Source organism: Pyxicephalus adspersus, chromosome 10, assembly GCF_032062135.1.
Source record: "Pyxicephalus adspersus chromosome 10, UCB_Pads_2.0, whole genome shotgun sequence".
NCBI classification, from domain to species: domain Eukaryota; kingdom Metazoa; phylum Chordata; class Amphibia; order Anura; family Pyxicephalidae; genus Pyxicephalus; species Pyxicephalus adspersus.
The window spans coordinates 34,540,970-34,565,841 of NC_092867.1; the positions used below are offsets into that span (position 1 = coordinate 34,540,970).

The 24,872-nt window shown below is 37.6% G+C and overlaps 1 protein-coding gene across 1 annotated transcript in view; it reads left to right on the plus strand.

Moving 5' to 3' along the window:
* The window catches only part of ADAMTS14 (ADAM metallopeptidase with thrombospondin type 1 motif 14), an 89,705-nt gene extending 80,517 nt beyond the window's left edge, over positions 1 to 9,188 (plus strand). The window contains exons 21-22 of the mRNA XM_072424078.1: positions 1,420 to 1,536; positions 3,523 to 9,188. Coding sequence (XP_072280179.1) covers positions 1,420 to 1,536; positions 3,523 to 4,073 — 668 coding nt within the window. The 3' untranslated portion in view covers positions 4,074 to 9,188. The remainder of the gene's footprint in view (positions 1 to 1,419; positions 1,537 to 3,522) is intronic.
* The last annotated feature ends 15,684 nt before the right edge of the window (positions 9,189 to 24,872 follow it).

Here is a 24,872-nt window from a genome sequence, read left to right on the forward strand (position 1 = left end):
GCAACAGCACTCCTTCTGCTGGTGGGATTCATGTCTGGGTCTCACTTATCCATACCCATCTTCCCTTTTTAGGGAAGTTACCAGGCAACAGGAAGTTGCCTGAATATGGAGTTCATTTGGCTCTGCTTCAGGGTTACTGTTGTTTATCTCTATTGTTCCTGATTCTCTGTGTACCGACCCCGGCTCCTTCCTTACTACTCCTGCTTGCTGCCTGTCCTGACTTCTTGCCTGTTTCCTGACCATCCTTGTTTGCTGCCAGTACTGACCTTTTGGCTTCTCTGACTACCCTCCTTTTCCCTTTTGTACTACGCTTTAGTCCGTGCTTATTGGCAGTCACGTGCCCTGGCGGGCACGGGTGCCGCAGCCTAGCAGTAGCTTGCCGCACAATATCCTCACCTGTAGAGACTCTGGAGAAGACCAAGCTACTGCTTAGACCCTGCGCCCCATCCACGTCTCCACCCACAGGGTGGGTGACACAGTTGGTCCATCACTTTGCCTTGTGGAGCTGTGACATTTCCCCATTCATTCAGCTCTAATGCTCTGTGATTGGCTGGGGAAATGAAAATCCCTATATCCAAAACAAAAGGATACCAAATGAAATAATTAAGTGCAAATATCAAATTATGACAAATATTAAGTTATAACCATTTATTGAAGTCAGGCGTTGCATGCCAGTCATCTGCACCTGGCATCCCGAGTCCTTCATTTGCACACTAATTGGCACATCTATCAGCTAGCAGTTTCATTCTGCAGAAGGCATATTTTAAGCAGCCTAAGCACCCACAAACATTCTACAGCACTGATTAGTACAGCAACATCATGAAGAAGAAATTGCCACAGTTTTAGTGCTTTATACAATTTAGAACTAAAGCTGCATACACACGTGCAATGCTTGTCGTTGGAAAGGATCTTTCACGATCCGCACGATACATGAACGAGTGCTGTACATACAGCACCGTTCTGCTCTATGGAGAGAGGAGGGGGAGAGCGACGGAGCGGCACCCTGCTGCGTGCTCTCCCCCTTCCCTTGCATTAGGATCGCTCATCATTCATTGTCCGTGGATCCGCCAGGACAGATCCACGGACGATGAACGACGTGGGCTGTACACACGCCAGATTCTTGCCCGATATAAGCCCGAAGTCGATTATCCGGCGAGAAAAATACGTAGCTTTAGTCTCAACGCAGCCAAATTGAACTGGATTGATGGACCATTCAGCTTGTTCTATTAAGCACTCATAGAAAAAAAAGATATTGCTGACCACTGATCAGTTATGGTGTGTCTTATATAGTACTTTCTAAATAATATTGCATGATGTAGAATTAATTTTGTGTTACATTGCTGGATTTTTCAGCAAGTTACAAAAGAATGTATTTTATTCCATATAAGAGTCCTGATAATCATGTTATTGCTTTTTTAGGAAAACCAGGGCTTACACAGCAAGCAGAAACAAGTGACCTAAGTCCTTCTAAGACACCCATAACTGCCCCACAAAATTCCCTGCCCCACAAAAATCATGTGAACAAAATTTCATCCAGTAAGTATAAAAACTCTCCAAAAAATCAAATCCATAAGTTATTTACATTAGTTAGTTACATTTATTGGTTTATTGGTGACTGTTTAAATGTGTTGTTCTTTACTTCTTGTTCAAGAAATCAGTACACTCTAGTCAAACAGATGAAGTACCTGTGCCTGTCTTAACCATCACAGCAAATGTGGATTGGGAAACAGGGAATAGAGGTGCTTGATGAACCTAGCATGCAGCATGTTTCCTCTCTCCCAACAGCACTCCTTAATAGTCACTAACAGGAATATAAAAGAACACTAATTGGCTGCTGGATGCAGTGTGTGAAATCCACAATTGATTTCAAATTATTACCCCTCCTGATTTTTTTTGAATAGGCGGAGTTAACTGAAAGTGCAATAAGGCAATGAGTACACTAGTTACAATTCAATATACTTGCTTTCTCCCACCCTGTATACCACATGGCAATGCACAGCACAAGTATTGGGGTGCTGGGTTGCCATTCATTGTTAGTGGCCACCTGATTGCATCTTATGAATGCACTGATGTGCATTACATGCTTTGTGCTTTAAAAAATGCAATTAATGCACTAAATGAATTGATTGGCAACTGCAGCACATTACAAAACAAATGGCAATGCATGCACATTTACAATATGCCACTTTTCTCTAGTGAGAACTAGCCTAAACAACACTTATTATGTATTTCATTTCTCAGTACTTTTGCCCATGTCGACTTAATATTTTTCAAGTACATATCTATTAACTCATCTCTAGTTACCTTTAAGGAGCATTGGGGTCTGAAGCTAAAAACTAAAGACATCTTCTAATTCAGCAGTTGCCAACCGGTGCTCCGAGAGAAAATTTTGGTGGTCTGCGGCTCTGGCCAGTGGACCCCCCAAGCTGGGACAGGAGAAAGACTCCGCTTGGGGGGGGGGGTTGGGGGGGCGGGTTATGTCTCTGGACACAACCCACCCACTCCCTCATTGCAGGCTCAGACCTGAGTAGGTCCAAAAGGGTTGGTGACCACTGTTCTAAATGATCACCAGCTCTTCTGGGCAGGGTCCTCTCCTCCTCCTGTGTCACTGTCCGTATATGTCTGTCGTTTTCAACCCCTATTAAATGTACAGCACTGTTCAATATATAGGATCTACATAAATACTGTTTAAATGAATATTGGTATTAATATACCGTTTACTTTGCTGGAATACAACAGCCTGCAGGTCTCCTCTAATATAATTGACATTGTAACACTGTCATCTAGTGGTAATATTGATAACTGCATTCAGATGCTATATGAGCCCTACATTTTGTCTAAGGCCTGCTTTTGAGATCACTAAACAGCCATTCTTGTGAAGCAGAGAAGACTAGTAATCTGAGAATGTACCAGTCAGAAAAAGCAGACACTCACAATAGTTTGTTCCTTATGACTAATCTGCACTAAAACCAATGAGGGTCTAGGAGGTGTCTGTGTCCATGCTGGCTTGCACTATTGACAGCTATGACACGCACACACAGCTGAAAATATTTTGTTTTTAACGTCTAAATAATATTCTTGGAAGTACAAAAATAATATGTGTATATTTTCAGTACGTCCCCAACAATGTATGCGTTGAAATGCATTCGTAGAAACCTACCCTGCAAATAGTATAGAGTCTGTATTTTCAGAAACTGGCCATTTAAAGAATTCCGGGTTTTTGAGATTGGTCAAGGAGAGGTGCAATACTAAATAAGATCCAACTTTCTCATTGTTGTGTACTGACTGTTCCATTACACTAAGCTAGGGAAGATTGAGCTACTGCACATACATACAGTGACAACGGGGAGGACACCAGAAGAGGTAACGTTTTTCATACTTTTGGTATTTTTGAGTACTAGTTGAAATTGTTCTTTAACAGTGTTTAACAAAGTTCTTTAGAAGATGTCAAGATCATTTTAACTGTTTCTGTATTTTAAACTTGAAAAAATAAAGAATGAGTAAACAATGTTTTCTCCACAGAAGACTCATGCCAAGGAGATAAATCCATATTCTGTCAGATGGAGGTTTTAGCACGGTACTGCTCTATACCTGGATACAACAAGCTTTGTTGTGAATCATGCAGTAAAAAGATTAGTCCTACCAGCCCGACCCCAAATTCAGAGCACGCAGCGTTGGAACTTCGAGCTCCAGAAGGCGCAGTCCTCCCTAGCCCAATACTGCCGGTAACCTTGATCCCTACACCTGCAGCTGTCATACATGAGACGTCCATAGAGAAAAACCCAATGGATATCCAGCATGATCCACAAGACACAGCAGCTAACAGTACTTCGAAAGGTCTTTCCATTTTGCAAGCTCTAGGAAATATCACCTTGGCAATAGATAATGGAAAGCAAGGGGAAAATGGGGGTGAACTCATGGATAGCCTTGGTGCAATGTTTAACAAAACTTTAGTGAACAAACAAGGCAAGGCCAGTTCAATGGCATCTTCTGATGTAGTAAGACGAAGAAGGGAAGGTAAAGATGAGGTGCACACTGATTCCAGTGGACAAAATATCTCTGCGGCTACATGAACTTCACCACAACTAGTAGCTGGGCAGTGTCATTGGGAATGGACTATTTTTTTTAAGCCAAAATAGCAAAGGCTTTTTGCATTGTTTTGCCTGTAGCACTTTTTCAGTCATTGAAGAATGACTTAAGTTTTTATGCTAAGGATAAAACCTCTGGGCATTAGGTAAATACGGCCCAGTATTGTTACCTCACAGTGCAGTGTGAATGCACTTTATGTCGTCTTAAGGGTGCTACCAACTGGATTCATTATAAAAAAAGGAACGTATTTCTGCAAAAATCACCTCAGTTCTTCAGTTGTCACTTTTTCTGAAAGTGTTGGACAATGGAGAACTCCAAACATGGTGCTTCCTTGAGTTTTGAAAAAGATCATAGCATCCACAGTTATTGGTGTATGTGGGGAACTGTGTTTATACCTGTTTGTTTTCTGTACCTCAAAGAATTTGGGTCAGTTGCAGTGAACTGCAGTGAAATATTTTGGTTTTGAATGCACCTAAGGTCAAGCCTTTATATCAAGGGGTAGCAAGGAAATGATGCTTTAATTTTTTTGGCAATATATGCATTGGTTTCTGTATTTTAATTGGTTAATTTGTCGAATGGTCATTAGCCTCAACTATTGATGGCCTTATGCTACAATCTATTGCTGCTATTAGATCTAACATTAAATAAAGGTTTAGGGAGATATTCAAGTATAGCCAGCATTTCTATTATATAAAACATCTCACGTTTAATTTTTTTTAAAAGGCTTGCTTTTAATAATTGAACATTGAAGCATTTTTTTAAAAATGGATACTTCAGATAATTGTTTATAAGGCATTGGACATGCATTGATCAGTGACTGTTGTTGTTACCTAAAGGTACACCAGTGATCAGAATGGTAAGTAAAGTATTTACATTATCAGCAAACCTCCAAAGAGCCTTAGGAGTCATTACTGACCTCTGTAGTTGCAAGTACTTCAAACTAATTCATCATCAAAGGTCTCAACTGAGAGTCTGTAGGTAGTCAATTTATGACAATGTACATCACCTGCTCTTTTCAGATAAATGTTTCCACAATGCCTCCAGCTACATCGGCCATTGATGGCATGTTTAAAGTTGATGGTTCAGAATATATGAATACTTTTAGGTCTATAGTCTTGGCACAGGAGAAATGTTAACTTCAAGGTTTATTTAGCAACAGACAAAATATATTTTATACCATAATGTAAAGGGTGCTAGAATGATAAAACCTTTATTAATGTCCTTCAGAGAACAGAATAGTACAATATATCATACGTCATTACAGTATAATGAAACCAGTATGGTCTGCTGTTCAGTGGTAAAAACTATAGAGCTATACTGGCTTGTGAACTGGAGTCATGTTTTTATTTCAAACACCAAGTAGATTAAAGCAGGACCAACTTGAATAGTAATCAATTATGAGCAGGTAGGCCTTTTTTTGCAAGGAGGCACTGGCAATGTTCCTTCTGCAATAAAATGTAATGACCTGCCTGATTTTTTTTATTACACTAACCTCTCCGCTCTCAATTGTGGATGCTGGCATCTTCATCCCTCCTCCCCTGCATTTAGGATGGTTGACTACATTGATTGGCCAGGCCGGAATGATCTTGTACATAAACACTGGAGTTTATGCATTCCTGCCAGCCAGCTATGCCATAATTGTACAATGTGCTGTGCATGCAAATTGAAGATAAGATTAGAAATGGGCAGGTGGGTTTATTTTTTATTGAACTTGTCTGCTCACAATTTTTTCTTAATTGCGTTTAGTTCCACATTAATGCCATTTTGGTGGGCTGTTCTTAAAACATTTATTACCCCCAGATTGTATTGTATTACAGATTTTAAGTTTTTCTAAATTTATGCTCATCTGTAATCCAGGGCAATCAATGACACACATGTTTCTAGTAAAATAATTATTAAAAGGCTTTAGAAGAAGGCTTTTTATAATATTACAAACAAATAGGCTGAACAGTGGACTGGACATGTGTGGGTCCCATTCCATTATTTGCATAGCATAGCTTCTGAGGACCTCTCCTAATCCGGCTCCTGTTAGGATTCAGGAAAGTGGTCCCTGTGTAATGCCGACTCTCAGCCTGACAGACATTGACAGAGAAATGCCTTCAGAAGCCATGGAATGAGGTGTGAATTGGCATACAACATTGTAACACAGAGATAAATGAATAGTTAAAAGCAAGCAAGAAACGGACCACACTTGTAAGCTCCAAAACTATATAAGGTTTTTTTTGTCCTCATTTGACAACACACCAAAAGTTGCATTCCCCCATATTTGGAAGAAGTGGTTGTATTCATTCTCTGCAAATGAACAGAGGGGTAGTGGAGTAAAGGAAAGGTAAATATGCTCAGCTGGAGAGGAGATCATAAAAGTTTACATGTTGATTTGTGAAAGGGTTTTTTAAACAAGAGAATTCCAAAGTGGGACTTTCAAGGGCTATACAGTTAAAAAATATCAATTTTAGTTATATAACATATAGCTATTCGTAGCACATAATTTCATAAAAACAATAAAACTTTCAGTTTTTCACAATTTCATAAAGAGCATTGCAGTATTACTTATTTAGTCTCATTCTCCCAAAACCATATCCATCAAATTGTTGATTTTATGGAAGAGGGGGGAAGAAGGGAAGTCTTTTGACACATTTCGCAGCTCTTGGGCTGCTTCCTGAGCAATGAGAACAATTGGAAAGATTGGACAAATTAGGAATCTCCCTGCATCATTCCACTCCCAGCACTAAGTAAGGCATCATGCAATATGTAGAGTCTACTATTAACAATTACTTCATTGGTTTTACCTCATTATTTAGCATTACAGTTGCTTTGGATTATACTGTTTTGTTGGATGCATGTTACCAAAGCAGTGTGATGGACTTTTTCAGAGCTTAGGGCGAAAGGATAAGAAATTTTTAACAACTTCACCAAATGAAAGAGAAAAGCAATCCTAGTACATGTATCATGTACTTACTTTACAAATGTGTATCTCCATTAGAGTGTGGCCCTTTGTTTTTTTATATATGCAATCTGTACACTGAAACAATCTTACAAGCAATTGGTATATTCACTTGAGGCGTACAATGCATTAAGCTTATGAACCAACCAGTTTCAATCATGTTTGGTGCTCATTTATTATTTATGGGCACTTATGGGTGATGCATATACCTTTACCTAATTATTAGGGGAAATGGTTGATTTGTCGGGGTATTATTGCTGTTTTTTCTCTTTTGTGTTTTATGAGAATAATTCTGTGAAAAAAACTACTGGCCATCTTTTGGAAACTTTGGGAACAGAATTGCTGCTTGTTTCATCTACATTTAAACTATTCCATCAATATGCTCCCTTAGTTGATCTCAAAAAACTGATGCTGAATAACTGTTTCAAAATATATGTTCTGGAAATAACTGATTTTCTTTTGACTGTTTCACTTTTACCAAACTCTTCTAGTATTTGGAACACTCTTCTAGTATTTGAAACAAGCCATGCTTGAAATATCTATGGTGTCTGGCTTTATCCAATTGTCCAATTGTTACTGTATCTTGAACCATACAAGGTATTTAAGATTTTGTACTTAAGATTTTATATATAGATGTTTTCAAGTAAAAAAGAAGCTTGCAATTTACTAAATAACTATACATTTATATTTAAACTGCTAATGTAAAATATGTTTCTGAGTTACCCAGTGTTTATTTTGCTAACTGTGTTCAAGTTCAGATAGAGCATGCTTTTTTACATTCATTTAAGTGTAATACATTCTACAAAGGTCTACTTTCCTCCAAAAGATACTTTCTTCTAAATTATACTGTATGCCTATCATCTGTAAATGCAGTTATTTATATTACAATACATTTACTGGCCCTTGTTTGCCACAGTGAATGTACAGAGTATTTTACTAGGCTCACTCTTGCTATATTTTGAGCTGTACAGTAAAAAATGTAGCATGCTTTATGATATACTGTATTCATACTATCAAAATGATTAGTTGAACGCAAATGATTCTGACATTAAATCATTTGCTTTACTTAAAGTAAATAGGGACAGAGTACATAGGTAGCAGCTGAAAACCCAGATCAATTGTGAAAGAGATCTTCCAGCATAGTGTAAAATTTCCAAACACCAATGTTAAAACACCAATGACCAAGGCCACTGCAATCACTCATGCCAAGAAAAGTCAGTCTATGCACTTATGTTATATATTTTTGTCTGTAGAACTAAATGAGGACTACAGTCTCTATTAAAAAGTACAAACTAGTAAGAAGAATTATTTTCTTGCTTTACATGGTTTTTGGATATCAGGTAAATTTAGTCATATTTGACAAATCATTATTCTTTGTATTTCAGTTCACAAGACCTATTTTGGTACATTTATGTATATTCTATTAATAAATTACATATATGGAAGTATTTAACTTTATTAAGGTTAAGGAGCACTCAAAGTTATTTAGAAGACTTAAAGCAAAATAGGAAATTGGTCACATTTTGCAGAGCTCACAGTGTTGCAGTGTGCTGCAGTCCACTCCATTTACCCTAATCCCCATTTACCCTAGTTCCTTGCATTTTAGTGATAGCAATTACATTTTAATTTCCATTGCAGGTCTATATCTGATTTGTGTGTACAAGTGTACATGCAAAATAGATTAATAAATCATGAGATTAAGGATACACGTAAGCAAGGAACAGGTATGATGTACTCTGCAAACATTTCAAGGCTTTAAGTGAATCGGTCATGATATTTATCTGCCCTTTAAAATGCCTTTCAATTTTCCATATGACTGGAATGTTACTTTCTCAGTCCAATAAAATAAAATGCAGCATGTACTCTACCCTTGTATTGTATCAGACAATTAGGTGCTCTTGTGCGGTGTGCATCACTAGGCCCTGGCACTTCAGGCATTGGCCCTAGGTCTTGGCCAAATGCCTGGGTTTTAGCCTTGCAGTTACTACCAACTACAGAGAATACGAAATCTAGTTGCTGAAGTCAATGGGAGAATGGTTTGATAGGAAAAACATGTCATTTCATGTAACAGACATATGAGCTGAGCTCCAGGCTAATTATAATACACCAAATAATATGGTTCATTGTCTCTTAATTAAAAATGATGTTTTATCCAGCTGTGTAAATGTCTGACATTGGTGTTAGCCTCTTCTAACTCGACTATATAGAAGGGCTTAGACATGAAACAGCTTAACATGCCAATCATTTGATGACAGAAGGAGCTCATCAGTGTGATGCTTTCTTTTCTGTCCAGCTCAAGGCTGGGGGGAGGATATGCCCAGTAAATGCTACCTAATTGCTGGGAAAAAAATCAGGTCTTATGCACAGGGTTGTTTTTTGTGGCATAGTTCTGTAAAGCTCAGAAGTGGATGACTAGACATACAAATCCGTTGGCAGGTGGAACAACTTCCTTATCTGTATACTTAGCTACTTGCCATGCGTTCAGCTATAAGTTTAGGCCCATAGTGACAATGTACAGCAGTTCCTCACAATTGTTTAAAACAAGATATGTTATATTTAACAAACCAATGACTGTATTTGGGTGACTATTATAGACAGGTGTTTTCAGATGACTAGTTGTTGGAAGACAAACTTGAAGTTCTATGTAATTCTATTTGATATTTACTAGGTTAGTTCAGTAAATCACACAGGGCCTATTCACTACCTCTGGCATAAAGATTGGTACTATCATATGGGTTTACAATGGTGCTGTCTTCTGAATTGCTTAGATGGGCCTTATATATAAATATAAAGTGTATTGGGACAAAATATATAGCTTTGGGATACTATTGTCTTACACCAAACAGTTGTTTTGGTGTAAAAGATATACAAAGAATTAATTGATGCATGTGTTTTTAGGAAATAATCTAAATTTAAGTGCCTTGCCTTCATTTCCTTTGTGTTTCCTTGTGGTTTTGATAAAGTATTGAATTACTAAAAAGACGGAAGATTGTGCACTTTTCAGTAAGCATAGTACCCAAAGCTGGTTCATTAGTCACATTCACTTGAATTTACACAAGATGTTCCACAACTAAAATAAGGTTTAAGATTGTGATTGGAGCGTTACTATTGTAGTGTTTTTTTATTGCTGGTTCACGTAAACAATATGTATGCACCTGTTCGTATGTATAAAGAAAACATAGATGGTGCAGCAGTCAGAAACTTTCTGTGCACCCTAAAATTTTCAATGTTATACCTTTTTTTAATGTGTTCTATTCTTTCTGAATAGAATACATAATTAAAAAGCAGCTAAAATTCTACATTGCGGGTATTTAACCATGCTTTATTGTAGCAAAGTCATTGGACACTATTAAAAATAATTACCAGTGAAGTAACAGGTAATATTTGGTTATGCCAAAAAAATCACAGATCGAATCATTGTGTATTGAAAGTGGTATATATGCCATGTCATGCAGTGGCTTAGCAGCTGAGAGAATAGTTTTCTAGCAGTTTTAATGGATTACATTCAGGGAAAAATCAGCTAAAAATATTCCAGGTACATAAAAACAATAGGTTTTGTCAGACCTATAGCTGAGTGATCAGCGAAGCTTCATTATCCCTGCAAATAGGAAAATTCTAGCTCAGAATGTTGCAGAGAGACCTCAGAGAGCAAGGGTCCTTTTTCTGCTGCTACTGGTTGGGGAATGGACATTTCTACTTGCAGTAAAGACATTGAATACGTATTGCTTCATGCACCTGGACTGTATAAAACTGTTTTAAACAGAAAAGGTCAGTTGTGTCTAAGGTGTTTACTTACATATATTATTCTCTGTCTTTATTTTACATGAAAATTCTTTTTATCTAAGTTACTGAGATATGCATAAAATAAAAGTGAACATTTAGTAGGTACAGAATATATATTATATAAGAAAGACTTTGTTTTGAATATAGAGCCAGTACTTTGTGTATCCTATGAGGGTTTTATGGAAATTTCAGCTAGTGAAGTATTTATACCAGGTGCATTCCCACTCTCCAGGTTTAGCAACCCAAAGCGTAATATAGTTGATACATCAAAGTGTATAATAGAAAGAATATTCTTGTCCAGTGCAACCAATTTGCTGTAATTTCTGCAATTTAAATCTGAATAATTAATAAGGTTCTGATTGTTTGCTATAAACACACTTTAAATAATTGATTATGATGTACTCTTGCTACACAATTGTGAATCATTTTGTTAGACCCTATTTGCCTATTTGAGTTATGGTTACGCCACGTAATCATTCAGAGTGGTAATCACATACATTTGTAAACTCTTAGCACCTACTAATGAAGTTTCACAGCCCTACCCATCCTTAAGACCAGTAAAATTTTATATTTATAAATATTTTTTTAATGTAATTATATGCAACTCATACAGGGGTGTCAAACTTAAATACACAGAGGGCCAAAATTAAAAACTTAGACAAAGTCGCGGGCCAACCTTGAAATTTATTGAAATTAGATATAAACCCTTTTCATATGGAAACAAAGATGTTTTGCTTGACATTCAATCTGGAACAAGCTTATAATAGAGAAAGAGGCATACATTTTTTTTAATTTTATTTAAGTAAAAATCCTATGCCTCTTTCTCTATTTGTAGCCTTCTGAGTTAAATTTCAATGGTAACCTTTTTGCACAGGCTAACAATCATAATACCAATATTTTTGTTAAAATCCAACCATTCAAGTCCATGCCTTGGAGTAGCAAGGAAAAGTACAGCTGAGGGGCAGTGCTGGAAATGCCAGACGCAGCCAAAGCTAGGAGCTAAATCTTATGAGTGGCCCGCCGCTGAAACTCCCTCTTCATTAAATTAGCGCCGCTACTAAAATCCCGGCATTACTTGCTGTTACATCTATAAAACAGTCCAATGCTGGGTAACACATAGGCAGAGAGACCGCTGGTCTATAGACACGAGTGGTGCCGGGAATTGCGCTATTTTAATGCAGCGGCGGGCCAGCTGCAGTTCACATTTAGGATTTCTTTGGAAGGCAAAAAAAAAGTTTGCTGGGGGCCAGATTTTGACACCCCTGAACTAATACATGCATGAACCATGCTGAAGTAATAACTGTGATACCTTTTGTCCTATGTGTTATTGAGTAATTCTATTTTAAATTGTACACTGTGCAAAATAAAAAAAAATAAATGTATTTAGCCTTGTATGCTGTTACATCAACAATTCTCATGGGAAAAACAATCCAGGGGTCAAGTACTAGGCACCAAACCCTTCATTGCTTGTATATACATCAGCTGGGAAACTGTGCCGAATGTCATATAAAGATAGTAGACTATAGCCAATTGGCATTAAAAAATAATTCAATAAATCAAAACAAAAGAAATAAATTTCTTTTTATTCATCGTGTGAATGATCATGCTACATAATAATGGTCAGTGAATAACCTTATTCCACCCATATGTAAAATGAATTTGTGCAGAAAAGAAAAAAACAAACTTTGACTCAGGAAATGTTATTTGCCAATGACCCCCGTCTAACACATGGATGTGTGATAAGACAAATGCTCTCAGGTCCTAAATGGCTATAATTACATACTGTCATAGAGAAAATGTATCTTAGTCAGTTTTAATTGATTACATACTCTCATAGAATACATGTATCATTTGGTACATTGTCAGCTGTATTTGACTACATACTGTAATAGGAAATGTGTATTATCTGGTGCATATACAGCCTCAAACCAGAATGGTTTTGGCATCATTGTTTCAGATGCAATGCATTCTGCAGAGGTTGCATTTATTACCTTTGTAACTGTTCCACAGGGTCTGTTGATGATTTAATTGACGAAAATGTTGCTAGAAAAAGGCCATAATAAACTACAGTAAAATCCTTGCATCACCTTCCACATTCCTGTGCATTAGCCATGTCCAGTGTTATGCATTGTATAGTTTTGTACATACAAAATTCAGAGTTTTTAATTTGTTATATTTATTGATTTTGATTTTTTTTAACCTTAACCATGTAAAACTTTTGTAAAACAAAAATAAAATATAATTGAATTGTCAACTGTTTAACTGTAATAGTATTGATGCTATAGTTATGTTATGTATTGTTATTGAAAGTGAATACACCTCATCTCTGGCACATCTCTCAATCATCCCTAATAAAGAATTAGTTATGTGATACATCTTATGTTTTTTTTTTTATTAACAGTAGTAATACCAGTGTTTTTATATCTTTTCTTTTCTTCAAGAATTATTGCATATGTGTGTTATGTAAATTGTGCTGTTGGCACAGAGTATTTTCCAATGGTGCTTTACAAACTTCTGATAAACCAGACATCTTTAAAGCAGTACTTCCTGAAAAGCAAACTTTTAACCTTGCAGTCTGTCCTCCTTCCACTGCTGGTTGATTTTTTTAAGCAAGGGTCATTTTACATAGGGGAAGATGAAAAGGTTAACAATCCACCTTATTCCTCTTTCCCAAAGGCTTCCTACTCGTAATGCACCTGATTACCAAAAATGTTTTGTCTTTGTTCACTTTGCTTGCCAGATGGTCGCAACTCCTATTACATCCTATACAATGCAGGGGCAGCCATGGGCAATTCCAAGGGGTTTGTTAGTGTAGGAAAGCATCAGATCTCAAGGGGAGTTATCAAAGTTTAGGTTTCCAAAGTTTATCCATCCTCATAAAGACTAGACAGCCTCTTATCCTCTGCAAGTGGGGAAGGGGACACGCTAAAAGGGTAACACTTTAATAACTTATCTTTAATATAATCTACAGCAAAAACATATTTACATTTTAATTTAGCAAAAAGTGATGACAGATTAGAACCTATGTCTGGATTGTATTACTGTCTTGTCCCAGTTGTGGATTTAGACCTAAATACGTATAAAGTTTAAGATTACACAGAAACTTCAAAAATAATTTTTCACTCTCTCTTTGGCTATTTACAGAATTTAAGACATACTCTGATTGTCCATAGGAAGCAAGGCAAAGAAAACTAAACTAGTGGAATAGTGAATGAGAGCCACACAAATCTCTGCTAACAAATAATAAAGAGTGGTTGGTCTGAAATTGGTATTTTTTCCAAGTTGGGTGCTATGTGCATGGCATGTGCTTGCTATTGAATGTAAATTACTTTCTGATCACTAATTTAAAGAAAGGAAACCTGCCATGAGAAAAAAAATTAAACATTTTGCCAAACTCTCTACCGTAAAATACTAGCTGCCTAGGTGTTATGATGTTCTACTGTCTCCAGTATTATGGTCTAGCCCTTTACAAATGAGTTCATAAGAATTTCTGGCTTTCCTGATCTGTATATTTGTTTCAATTTAGTTTATTGATAGTGAAGATTCCAGTTTGAAGGGCAAAAGGAGGGAAATTAGCATGGCAACATATATGTATATTACAGCATATTCAATATTGGTATTTATGCAGCATGATTTATTTGCATGCAACGTTTAGACTGTAAATAGTTTTCCTAGTTTTATTTGTCAAATGGGGTACTCATAATGAGGGAATCTGGGTGAGAACACAAATGTATACCTTCTATATGTATAACCTGTTGAGGGACTGGGCGGGGGTTCTTCCCTAAATCCTATGTACGGACAAGGCTGTGGGTGGTGGAAATGGAAAGTAACCTTTAATAAAGGGGTGACCAGATTTCTGCCCTCTCCCAGGAAGATATAGGATACAGTAATAAACTACAAATACAAAAACCTAATCTACTCTCTTAACATATTGATGTACACTTGCATATAAACAATCAAAGTAAAAAAATGCAAGTTTTTTTTAATTAACGTTATCTATCTAGAACAGAACAAAAACATCAATTTAAATGACATAGTAATCAGAATCAGATTGCAGAACCACTTGTAAGAGGTACAACTGATAATCCCTCTGCATTGAGGCCTGGCAGGACTCTGCTTTAAATAGCTCTTGTGGAGCAATTGTTAGTGGTATTGTGCATGCACAGCTAGGTTCAGGCCACAAGCTGCTGAAATTGGACTAAACAAACATCATATTTCTGACAATGAATATAAATCACAACGAGATAGAACAAATTGCAAGTGTCTAATAGTAAAAACATTTAAAAAGCATAATTTTAAAATGCGCTAAATAAATATGAAAGGATGGTAAAAAGAAGTTGTGTTTAAGGTTCGACATTCAGCTAAAAACACAACACAAAGAAATTTAGGGATCAAAAACACATTTAAAAAATCCATCAGATTTATGTATTCATTGCTATTACCCCCCACAAGGTGGCAGCATTATAGCTCAATAAAAATGATGAATACTAATGACAGCAATTTTATATGCGATTTATAATATTAAACTACATTATGTTGGCAAACTGGACCCATATGTATAATCCAAATACACAGAGCATTTATTGCGTAAAGCATGAAATACAACAGACTGTCCATCCAGCAAGTTTCCCGGGAACAAAAGGTCATTTTAACATTATTTTTGTGCAATAGGATCAGATTTTCTGAACAGGCGTGGGCTCCTGATTTCATACCTGCACAGTAGAACCCAATTTTCTGACAGTTCCCCTGTACAGACTCAGGTTTCACATGCCTGTACAGTAGAGCTGTCGGAAAAATGTACCCTACAGCACAGGCCCAAAAGTCGAAAATCTAAAAGCCATGTTTTTACAGTAGGACCCAATTTTCTGACAGCTCTACTGTGCAGACACGGGGTTATGACTTTAAAAAATCAAAATATTCTCGTTCATAACGTATTACCATTTTCTGTACCATTGGTAGGATTGGAAGGATTCGTAACATTCTTCCCCCCTTACAATATGTCTATGCATGCCACCAATTATTCCACTTTATCTTAGCGTATTCTCAAACTCTTTGTATACACCAATGAAGAAATGGAGCCATGGCCAGGATTCCTGCACATGCAGGGAGTATGGACAGGCTTATTGCAATGAGCAGCATAAAGCTCTATTCTTCCACAACAAGAGAAATTGGAAAGATGGTGGCCCCATCCCATTCTGCATTGGGTGATTGTCAAATTCATCAGTAGATTTAGGAGTAAGATACAGCTACTTTTTTATGGAAGTATAGTGAAAATAAAGGTAGGACTTTGATAAACATAGGCACAGTACAGGGCTGCTTTAATTTATAAATATAACTCCCAAAATATTTTGGGAATTTAAAAAAGAATATAAAAGGCTTAATACACCTGTCAAATTTGTAATTCTTTCTATCTCCTTGCTGGGTGGATTAAACCTCTCTAGTAAGGCAGAAAGTAATGGAAATCTAAAATTGTAACTATAACTGCAGGTGAGGGTAATAGTGACACCTGTTCTGCTGACAACTGTCTAAAAGGAGCATTTACTTAATTTTTAATAGATTTCCTGTCACTCCTTGTTGCATCTTCAAGACAGAAAAAATATCTTCAATTCTGTTTTCAACAGACAGAAAAAAAAATAAAGTGAAAGGATTTTAACTCTACTCTACTCTATCCAAGATTTAAAAAAGTTTAAGGGCAAAAGTAAGACAAAAATGATAAATTCCACCCAGATTATTACTATATAGAATTTATATTGCACCAACATATTACGCAGTGCTGTACAAAGTCCATTGTTATATCACTAATGCTGCATACACACTTGCAATTTTTGTTGTTGGAAAGGATCTTTCACGATCCTTTCCAACGACAAGGAACTGCACGATGCATGAACGGTGCTGTACATACAGCACCGTTCATGCTCTATGGAGAGGGGAGGGGGAGAGCGACGGAGCGGCACCCTGCTGCGCGCTCTCCCCCTTCCCTTTCATTAGGATCGGTCGTCTTCCATCGTCCGTGGATCCGGCAGGTCGGTTGTTCAGACGATGGACGACACCGACTGTACACACGTCAGATTTACGCCCGATATTTGGCCGATGCCGATTATCGGGCGATAAAAATCTGCCGTGTGTACGTAGCTTAACTGTCCCTCAAAGGAGCTCACAATCTAATGTCCTTATCTCAGTCATTTGTCTTTAATACAGTCTAAGGTCAATTTTGGGGGAAAGCCAATTAACCTAACTGCATGTTTTTAGGATGTAGGAGGAAACCCATCCAAACACATGGAAAACATATAAACTCCATGCAGATGGTGTCCTGGTGGGGATTTGAACCTGGAACCTAGCACTGCAAAGGCAAAGGAGTGCTAACTTCTGAGCCATCTTGCTGCCTATATGCATAAACCTCTTATGTCATTTCAAATACTATTATTATTTTTACACAATTTATAAATAGCACCAACATACTACAGAGTGCTGTACAAAGACCATAGTCATATCACTAGCTGTCCCTTAAAGGGGCTCACAATATCCCTACATTATTGTTATTAACACAGTCTAAGGTCAATTTTGGGGGGGAAGCCAATTAACCTAACTGCGTGTTTTTGGAATGTGGGATAGAACCAGGAGGGAAGTCGATGTAAACACGGGGAGAACAAGTAAACTCCATGCAGACAGTGGCCTGGCCGATTTTAAAACCCGGGACCTAGTACTGCAAAGGCAAGAGTGATAACCTCTGAGCCACCATACTGCCCACTAGCAATTAATATGATTTATATGTCCTCATTGCCACAACACTACTATGATTCAACATGATTAACAACTGCTATATGTCCGGCCCTTGGTGTCCTGTGCAAAAGATATTGCCCAGCTCAAGTAGTAAAATAAAAATAATATAAATATTGGAAGACAGTATTCTCTCCGATTAGAGCTTTCCAAATAGAAAATGGGTACAGTAAACAACGGCCACAGAAAAGTATATTCCATCTGCTTGATACATTCCATATTATAATGGTTTACCGCAATGTTAATAGATGGGATGGTTATGTATTTCAGTTAAAAAATTATTTTGGACAGCATAATGAACATTTACAGTTAAGCTGCGTACACACTTCCAATTTTTATCGTTGGTAAACGAACGACCAACGATCCTGCACGATATCTGCGAACGATCGTATGGCACCGATCCTGTACATACAGATAACGACACGATCGTTCAAAGATATTGTACACACGATAGATGCGATGGTTTGAACGATACAGGAAGTGACGTGCACCACAGGAAGTGAGCGAACGTTCGTTCACCGCGCATGCTCGGACCATGGACGATCACTGAACGACCGTACACACGATAGATGGTCAACGATCGTCGTCCAATCCGATTCGCCGGTCTGGTCGTTCATTTCCAACGACTATCCTCGTTCGTCGGCGTCGTTGGTTACTTTTTTTACGAATGATTTTTGGCCAATCGGGCGTTCGTCGTTCGTTCGTCGTTCATTTCCAGCGATAAAAATTGGAAGTGTGTACGCAGCTTTATATAGACAGGAGTAAAATGTGCCTTATCAGCCCTTATATCTAAGATACTAAAAGTTCTGGATCTGCCAGGAACCCTTACTTACTAAGCACTGGTATCTGTAAGGATTGGTGAATCTGTTGGGTTTGATTCCATGTAGGTTTTCAGAATCCTGTTTGAAATTCGGCCAGCCTAAAGTTAGCAGCCAATCTCACTTAAGCTCATTGGAGCCAAATCTTGCAAGTAAATTCTGCACAATATTATTGCAGATATTTTGACTTTTTGAAAGGGCAAGCACATCAATCTGATTTATTTAGGAAATTTTTAATGGTAAAAGACAAAGACCAATAGTTTATTGAGACTGTAATGTTTCAACTTATGTAAAGCAGTCCTGCATTTGGTAATTCCTATCACACTCCCATTATGAAATTATGGGACTTCAAATGATACAGAAGTGTAAAACTGGCCAGCAGAAGTACATAAAGAATAAGGGAGCACTGCAGTACATTATAATAAAACAAATGGATAAATCTGCATATTTCACCAAGACTCTAGAAATCCACAAGATTCACATTTTGCTAGTGGCAAACCCAATCCTTATCATTTTTATTAAACATTTTCCATTAATTATATTTCTAAGAAAAATAGTCCGAAAATGTGAATTTACTTGTGTAGCATTATGTGTTATATTACAGTAAACTTGCAATTTGTTTCAATCATTTTTATTAGGTTTACAGAATAAAAAACAACATATAAATAAACAGGGTACATACAGTACAATCACATTACAATAATATAAATAACCATTGGTCTAGGAAAATGAAATATATCCATGTTCCAACCAAGACAATTTAAACCGTATAAACTGAACGATAAATGCCCTTATGGGCAAAAAAAAAAAAAAAAAATTAACTTGAATCGATCAAAATTTGCTATTTGAATGTAGCAATACAGACCTATTACAAAACTTTATGCAAACACATCCAAGTCTGTAAACTGTCTGGTTCAGGTGATTACCAAATGCGTTTGTTGACTCTTACTCAACCTGAATCGGCAGCTGACCAGTTAAACACTGTAATATTTAAGTGCCTGTAAAAAAAGTGTTACAAATAAAATTTTACATTTATATATATATATATATATATATATATATATATATATTTATTTATATATATATTTATATTTATATTAATGTAACTATGAATGTTAAAGCAGAACTTTAAGAATTTGTGACCAGGCAGGGACAGGCAATGTCCTTTTGCAATTAGACCTACTCACCACACTGGTTGCTCCATTTAACTGTCAAAATTGTTGAGCTGCATATTGCAGCAGCTGCAGCAGAATGGGGAAAGGTCTTAATAAATAGGATTTAGTTTTCATTTTACCTATTATATGGCATTAAGGAAATTAAATTACAGTAATTAAAGCTCTGGAACAGAGGCCTATGAATGATAATAATAGTTTATCTGTATTTGTTATATCACTTTTTTAACTGCTATCCAAATCTCCATTATAGAAATCTACATTCACTTCCAGTCCTGATTAGGAAATAATGAGAACTTTTAGACACAGACAGGAATACTGGACTGGAACCTTTTTCTGATGTTTATCTCTGCCTGCGTGTCTGTGAGCTTTTTTTGTGTAACTGCATGATTTTTAGCTGGACTTTATGAGACCATTCAAACTCTGAAATTCAAAAGTGATGCAGAATATTTTCTGACATGGCTTTACATAATGACATTTCCAAATCACATACAATTATATTGTTGGGGAGTGTCAGCTAAGCTTTCATGGGAAACATTTGAAAATGAAAGAGTCAAATGAAATGGGCCATATTACAATGCTGAATAAAACACATGTTAGGAGGCACACCCTGTCTATAAGAATAGTGGCGTTTGTCATATAACACATTACCAGAAAGGATGAGTCACTGCTTGTATAATTACTGTGAAAAAATGAAAAAGCTATTAAAACATGTGACCATTAATAAAATAAATTGTGATTGTAGGCACAGTCCTCTAGCATTAAAAGGACAGGATAAAAATAGCATTTATAAGGTCTGTCTGGGTGATATTTTCTTATATTTCTACATGGTCCACAGTGGTAAGCAGTTTAGGCTGTTCATTTAACAAAGTAAATTATCACCTTGCAAAGGATAGGTCACTTGGCTTAGTGAATGACGTGAAGCTCTGCTGACTTCAATCATCCAATTATGTATAAGCAAAAAATCATGTGTTTTTTAGATTTCCTTACATTTCATTGGTTATTGACTATCTCTTCACTAAAGCCTTTGATCACATTTGGTCTTGTTTCCACCTCTGCCACCTTCAACAACAGCCCTCACAAACAACTACTCACAGCAGAAAAAAAGAAAAGGACCCTTATCCATTCTTATTGATCTTTCCTCTTTTCCTTCCTTTCTAGGCAGTGCCACAGAAGATGATGGTGTTGTATAAGGCTGAATTCACACTGGCAGTGAGGTTGTAGTTAGGGATGAGTGAACACCTAGAAGTTCGGGTTCGCCGGGTTTGGCAGAACTTCAGCTCAATGTTCTGGTTCGGGTACCCAAAATTGTAAAGTTCGGTACGGACCCGAACTTTACAGTTCTGATTCGCTCAACACTAATGTTAATGGTTAGTGGGTAAGGATGAGCGAACACCTGGAAGTTCGGGTTCGCCAGGTTCGGCCGAACTTCGGCTCAAAATTCGGGTCCGGGTACCCAAAATCCTAAAGTTTGGTATGCTCAAAACTAGTTGCAGTGCGTTTACAGCTTTCTTACGCCAAGACCTGCAGCCTCTCAGGGAGATGCTACATGTAGCCGGAATGCTGAAGGTTAGCTATCAGTGTTGATTATACTACTACTATACTACTATATTGAAGTTGGACTACCAATACTTACCATTCTGCTGCCTAATCATCTCTCCTACATGATGAGGTATAATAAATGTCCATAAACTGAGATGCATTAGCCTCTGTGATTTGTTTATGCCACATTATAAGGCAGGGAAAACCTGCCCATGCGAGGGTAAGTGCTACACTTGGGATTGTCATCTGGGATCCCTAATTGGTGGCATGTTGTACCTGGTCCTGTAGGAACCTTGTATGGAGAGACGGTACTGCAAGGTGGACTGTCTAAGTAGCAAGAGGGTTAGTGTGGCGAGATCGGGATTACTGGATTGAGCAGATATTGTTGGATGTTCAGAGAGGAACATTGATGAACTGTTGAGTTTTATTCCTAGTGATGCTTTAGAAAATAGTCTACGGGGGTGCCGAAGGTGAGACTGGGAATTCAGGACATAATTGTCCCGAGATGCAGTAGACTGTGCTTTTGTGTTTGTGAATCTGCTTAGGAGAATTGACAGTGGGATTGGGCCATCAGTACTTAAAGACATGGAGGTGCATTAGACTGTACTCTAACTGGGAAGATCATTTGGTTTCGTTTCTGTGACATTTGTGGGCTACAAAGAGTTAATGTGGCAGAGAAACTGAATGTAAGCAATGCATTGGAATTTGCCACAAGAAAAGAATAGACCAATGGATTGGTAAGTACTGGTCATGTCGTGATACGAATTAACATTGCCTTTTTTGTTTGGGCCTAAAAACCAGTAACTTGTGAAATGAACCTGATGGACCTCATGATAACACCATGCTCTGGGTCTCCAAGCCAATGTAAAATATAAGGTCATGGTGCTAGGATGGCTGGGATATCTGGCACCAAGCTACTCTATATATCTAGAGTTGTAAGCCTCTGATAGAGAAACAGAGAAATAGAGGGAGGGAGTGAGAGAGAGGTAGAGGGACTGTCCCACTTGGCTTTTCAGAGTATTATTACCACTTTGGCCATGGCTAGTAGCAGAGCTGGCGACATCAAGTTTGCAACTATGGACAAATTATGCTGTCTGAAGAAGCTACTCTGATTGATACTGTATTGCATTTGGAGCTCAGGATTTGCCTGGCTCTGTACACCTCTGTTGGGCTTGGATCAGTTGTCAGCTTAACGCGACCATCCAACTCTGGAGTTGATGTATTTCTTGTGAGGGTTTACTAATGGACATATGGTTTGCACACATGACACTGGGTGTGCTCCGTGTTAACTGAGAGAAGAGGAGCACTACTGCCATATTACCACCATTCCAAGATAAATACTTGGGAGAGAAAGAACCCAGTAGGCAATCTGTTGATCCAGTCAGAATCATTCCCAGGGAAAAAAGACAAGACAGTTGCTAAATCTTTGGAGTTTGATTTGGCTTCCTGCAGCTGCTGTAAAGGCCTGACAAACTCAGTTATAAGCTAATCACCACTACCTTCAGGAAGTAGGAAAGTTGCATGATAAGGGTTCAACCAAAGACCCGAAGGAGCCTACAGTCAGAGAGCAAACCAGGTGAGGAAAAAGGGGACTATGTCTGTGAGGAAACCCTGGGAAAACTGTAAGAACTGTAGACCTCCATCCCTGGCTGCAACTCCATTCAGTGGTGAGAAGGAATTAAAGTTAGATGATCCTAAGGTAGGAGTCAAAGTTTCAGATGAGGTGATCTCTTGTGAGTGTCCACCATGCAATGTGCTGTTTTGCAGGATTCAACAAAAGCAATATTTCACTTTGTAGAGAGATCACCAAAGCCCTACATTTAGATGGTTATGAAGATGGTAAGAATAGAGTCAAGCTAAGTAGTGCGAAGAGGAAAATTGGAATTATTTGGGGCTGCCTAAGCCATACGGTTCTACCACTATAAACTCCACTTATGCGGATAGGTACTTTACTTGCTTTCGTACTTGGAGTAGGGATGGTGCCTCTTTAAGGATAGGATGATACTTGTCTGGCTTGGATGAGGAGACACTGTTTATTTTGTGGTCACACTGGATAAAGATGGGCGGCCTATCACCTTTTTGGATCCAAAGTAATGCCACTGATTCCAAATATACCTTTGGGCCTTTATTTTTTAAATAGGACTTGTTGCTCCCTCTCTATTATATTTGTAATGGATGATGAAGCTATACTCCTGTGGTTGTTCATGAGACTGCTATACAGACTTTCTTTAAAGTGGGAATGCGAGTGTTGTATATTTCTTAGTTAGTGTTAGTTCTAACAAGTGTGAATAAGTGGTGGGGAATATGTTTGGGAGCGTTTCCCTTAGTGCACTTCATCACCTTTGCATTTTGTGAGATACTTTTAGTGTGTGATGTGTCAGGGAGTAGACAGATAGTTAGGGATAGTTGCATCTTAGGGTTGGTTACATGTTTTTTGTTACGAGTTATTGTATGTTGTACGATGTCAATATTGTTTGTTTTTATTTTAACAATTAGTCTTTTGTTGTCTTTCGTATCCATTTCTAAAGCAGTGTCCTCCAGTTTAGCAGTTCTCCACTAGCATGTTAAACAGGAATAATAGCATTTATGAACAGGGAGAGAGTGTAGCTCCTCAATAATATAGAATGGTCCCTTTAAGGTGCAAGGGTTCAATTTTAGTATATGCTGACTGTTGTAAATTCTGTTTTCCCTTCTGTAGTTGGCTTCCTTCTGTAGCGGGGAGTAACCTGGCCTTAGCAAGGTAGGAACCTTGCACTACTACTCTGGTTCACTTACTTGAGAACTGAATCTGGGGGGAGACTGCCATGGATGATTAGAAGAACCCAAAGGAGATAGGATAGGTTGGCCCCAAGGCCCCAGGGGTTTGGATAGTGAACCATTGAGAGGATGAAATTGGTTCCCATTGATAGAAGACCTTGCTGCAGTGAAGTGAAGCCCATGAAGAAGGGGCCCATAAGAAAAAGTACTTTATGACAAAAGCCTGTGGATACCTAATTTGGGGACTGTCACTTCAATAGAGACACTCAGGGAGAGGAAGACTAGAGAAGAGATTGCTTGCCATGGATAAAGGATTTAACAAGGATGCAGGAGATCAGCTATCAGTGTTTACTGCAGTTGGATTTGAACTGCCAACACTTCCCAAATCTGCTGCCTAACCCTCTTTCTTAAGTGTTGTGTCCCAAAAAAATTCCCCTAAACTAAGCTGTATAAGCCTCTGAACAAAAAGAAGAACATAGAAAAACTCAGCTGTTCTTGTAGGGATACGTCCTACAGTAGTAAATTTTATTCAATACTTTAGTACAACCAAACTAAATATTATTTTTTAATATGCAGGCAGATGATGAGAAGAAGAATAACAAAAAGTAATTCTGTGCCACTTGATCTAAAGTTTATGTAAGTCATATAAATAAACCATTCCTGTTTTCTGCTGTTTGGTCTTTTAAATGTAAAATGAAACATGTTTTGATATATGTGTCATTTAGGTGCAGTAATACCTGTTAATCATATCAGAAATGTACAACTGTTCTGTGTTTGATTGAGGATTGCTTAATCAAAAGAATAGATTGCAGAGATTACTTCACCTCATCCATTCATAATGGTTATAATATTTATTGAGGAGGTAAATGCAACCTTTACTCTTTTCTGCTGATGTTGAATGCTTCCTAATAAAATTCACCAGTTAGTTTTGAATTTAAAAATAAAGTGTAACACGGTGGATGTATTTGTGGGACTACAAATGTCAGGAAA